Source organism: Neoarius graeffei, chromosome 26 (genome assembly GCF_027579695.1).
Source record: "Neoarius graeffei isolate fNeoGra1 chromosome 26, fNeoGra1.pri, whole genome shotgun sequence".
In the NCBI taxonomy this organism is placed as follows: domain Eukaryota; kingdom Metazoa; phylum Chordata; class Actinopteri; order Siluriformes; family Ariidae; genus Neoarius; species Neoarius graeffei.
The window spans coordinates 4589264-4591973 of NC_083594.1; the positions used below are offsets into that span (position 1 = coordinate 4589264).

Genomic DNA, 2710 nt, shown 5'->3' on the forward strand with positions numbered 1-2710 from the left:
TTTAAAAAAAAATTATTTATTCAATAATAACCTCAGTTAATCAGTGAACACTGTGACATATGAATAAAAATAGACGTGAGAGCCACGACACGTGACACAAGACCTCGTTCCACGTGGGGTCTAAATGTAAACTCAGGAACAGTTTAATACGAAGAATCAACACTGGAAATAAACTCCATGATGATTTTTTTTTTAAAGTACAATTTGTTCCTCATAAATTGAAGCGTAGCACCAATATTTAACATTTTGCATTTCCTCCTTGTCACTTCTCACACTAAACAGTGTGTAATCAATCATTTGATCCTTTTCTCACTTTGTAACTGATTCAAAACATGAGTAGAAATACTGCTAGTGACATCATCATCATGATCGACTGATTGCTTTGCTCTAAAATCATACAGCACTGACTCACTCCGCTTGATCAGGAACCTCTTCTCATTCCCGCAGTTACAGTATCTGATAATATTCCACGGTTAAAGTCAGACATGATTGGCTGACTGCATAAATAAGCAGGTGTTCCTAACAAAGTGGACACAGTGTATCATCACTTGAGATTATACAAACACTCGATCCACTCTACGACGCTGTAGTGTTGCACGCCAGCAGTCTTTTTTGCTCCATGACGTCACGTCTTCACTCCGATTGCGACTGCATCTGCTTGCAAAACGCCTCAAACTGCTGCTGCTCGAGTTCTGTCATGACTTTGTTCAGGGCGTAGATCTGTAACAGGATTACAAAAAGACAAATTACACGTTTGTGAGAAATGTTAACATATAAAACGTTAGAGGGAGGGTTGTAAGAGTACGTAGAGGATCGGTAACGGGTTTGAAATATTCAGGTGAGGTGTGCGACGTGACGCAAATCCTGAGCTTGAACGTGTACAGAATGTCGATTTCACTTCAGACGGCTGAAATTAACTGCCATCAAATCCAACAGCTTTTTTTTTTTTAAATATAGTAGAGCCTCTTCCTCACAGGGCCTAATACCACCTTTGCTCTACTGCATTCATCACAAAAATATTAAAACTGTAAAACAACTGAGAAACAAGACTTTACAGGCCAAATAAATGTGAACCATGCATTAATTTCAATTAAATATACACATCATGAATTTGACTGTTACGATGATAATGATACCATAAACATCTTCGCTAATTTCTCTGGATTTGTTCACCAAATTTAACACCCCTCACTTTTTTTTTTTCAAGAATTAACTGCACCAATAAAACAACTTTTTTTTTACCAAATCAAATCATAACTACCAGTATGTATAAATATATATAAAAAAAACTCACTCACTGGCCACTTTATTAGGAATCCTCATGCGTACCCTTGCTGTTTGATGCATTCTATAACCAGCTGATCCCTTGACAGCAGCACGATGCATCAAATCATGCAGATACAAATCAAGAGCTTCAGTTAACGTTCAAACTTCAGAATGGGAAAAATTGCGATCTCAAAGTGTGACTTTCTTGGTGCCAGATGGGCTGGTTTGAGTATTTCAGAAACTGCTGATCTCCTGGGGTTTTCACACACAACAGTCTCTAGAGTTTACACAGAATGTTGCAAAAATATTGAGTGAGTGAGTGAACAGTTCTGTGGGTGGAAACAAACATCTTGGTGATAAGAGAGGTCAGAGGAAAATGCAGATTGGTTCGAGCTTTTTTTTTTGGCCAGGAAGGATATAGTAACTCATATAATCACTCTTTACAACCGTGGTGAGCAGAAAAGCATCTCAGCATGCAACAGAAAACAGAACCACATTGGGTTCCACTCCTGCAGCCAAGAACATGAATCTTAGAATCAAGAACAAGCTCATATCAAAGTGGCCGGTGTGTATATAAAACCAATCACTACTGGATCTCTAAAGTGGAGTCGTGCATCACCTCTGCTCTCTGTCTCTGCTTGAGCTCCTGCTGAGCAGATTTGGGTTTCGCTCTGTCCCCTCGCACAGACGTCTCCTTCTGCTTGGCTTTGTCTCTCCGACTGGCAGCGTCCATGACCTCAGTGTCTGGGATTAGTGGTTTCTGCTGGAACAAACACATCAGCTCAAGAGTTACACAAACACACACAGAGAGTTTCCAGTTTATTATGTCAATATTCAAACTTGTATTCAAACTTCTGCTTATGTGCAGAAAAGAAATAGAATAAAAGCCAATTATTTAGCTGAGTGTTTCTTCTAATAATTAATAATATTTATTAGCTGTTCACTAACTACATAAGACAAATCATTCCCCGGGTTAATAAATAAAAACCTCTACTAGAGCTCTGTAGCAGCTCCACCGAGTTAGCCAGCTCAGTTAGCATGTTAGCAACACTGCCAGTGTATATTCCGTTAGAGTTAATTCCCAAACTGATTCCTTCTTACTCACCGAGATATAAATATTAGAACGCACAGCTAATAATAATAATAATAAAAACTACAGATTATTTAAGTCGCTAAGTAAAAAAGTAAACACGAGCACCCTGTTAACTAACTTCCGGGTTCGTCCTCCTTGTTCTTCGTTGGTGTCTAAAATCGATTGGAAACTAGCCTTTATGGTGCAGGAGCGCCTCCACGCGGACTGGAGGAGTCCAGTCTACTATATATATATATATATATATATATATATATATATATATATATGAGTGATTCCACGCTTATGGGAACTGAAATGGGGACATGAACTTATTTTTAAAAATTCACCTAAAACCATTTCTTTTTTTTTTTA

The 2710-nt window shown here is 38.2% G+C and overlaps 1 protein-coding gene across 9 annotated transcripts; it reads right to left on the reverse strand.

Moving 5' to 3' along the window:
- svbp (small vasohibin binding protein) lies at positions 1 to 2500 on the reverse strand. Of its 9 annotated transcripts, none has more exons than XM_060910737.1 (4): positions 2372 to 2500; positions 1886 to 2026; positions 1299 to 1365; positions 631 to 720 (listed from the first exon to the last, which is right to left on the reverse strand). In XM_060910737.1, the coding sequence occupies exons 2-4, from the start codon at positions 1997 to 1999 to the stop codon at positions 671 to 673; spliced, it is 231 nt and encodes a 76-aa protein (XP_060766720.1). In that variant the 5' UTR covers positions 2000 to 2026; positions 2372 to 2500; the 3' UTR covers positions 631 to 670. The 9 variants fall into 9 exon arrangements, 7 of the variants coding, with proteins under 7 accessions (XP_060766724.1, XP_060766725.1, XP_060766720.1 ...); XM_060910736.1 differs by having other exon boundaries at positions 1886 to 2029; XM_060910738.1 differs by having other exon boundaries at positions 2465 to 2496.
- Between the last annotated feature and the right edge of the window lie 210 nt (positions 2501 to 2710).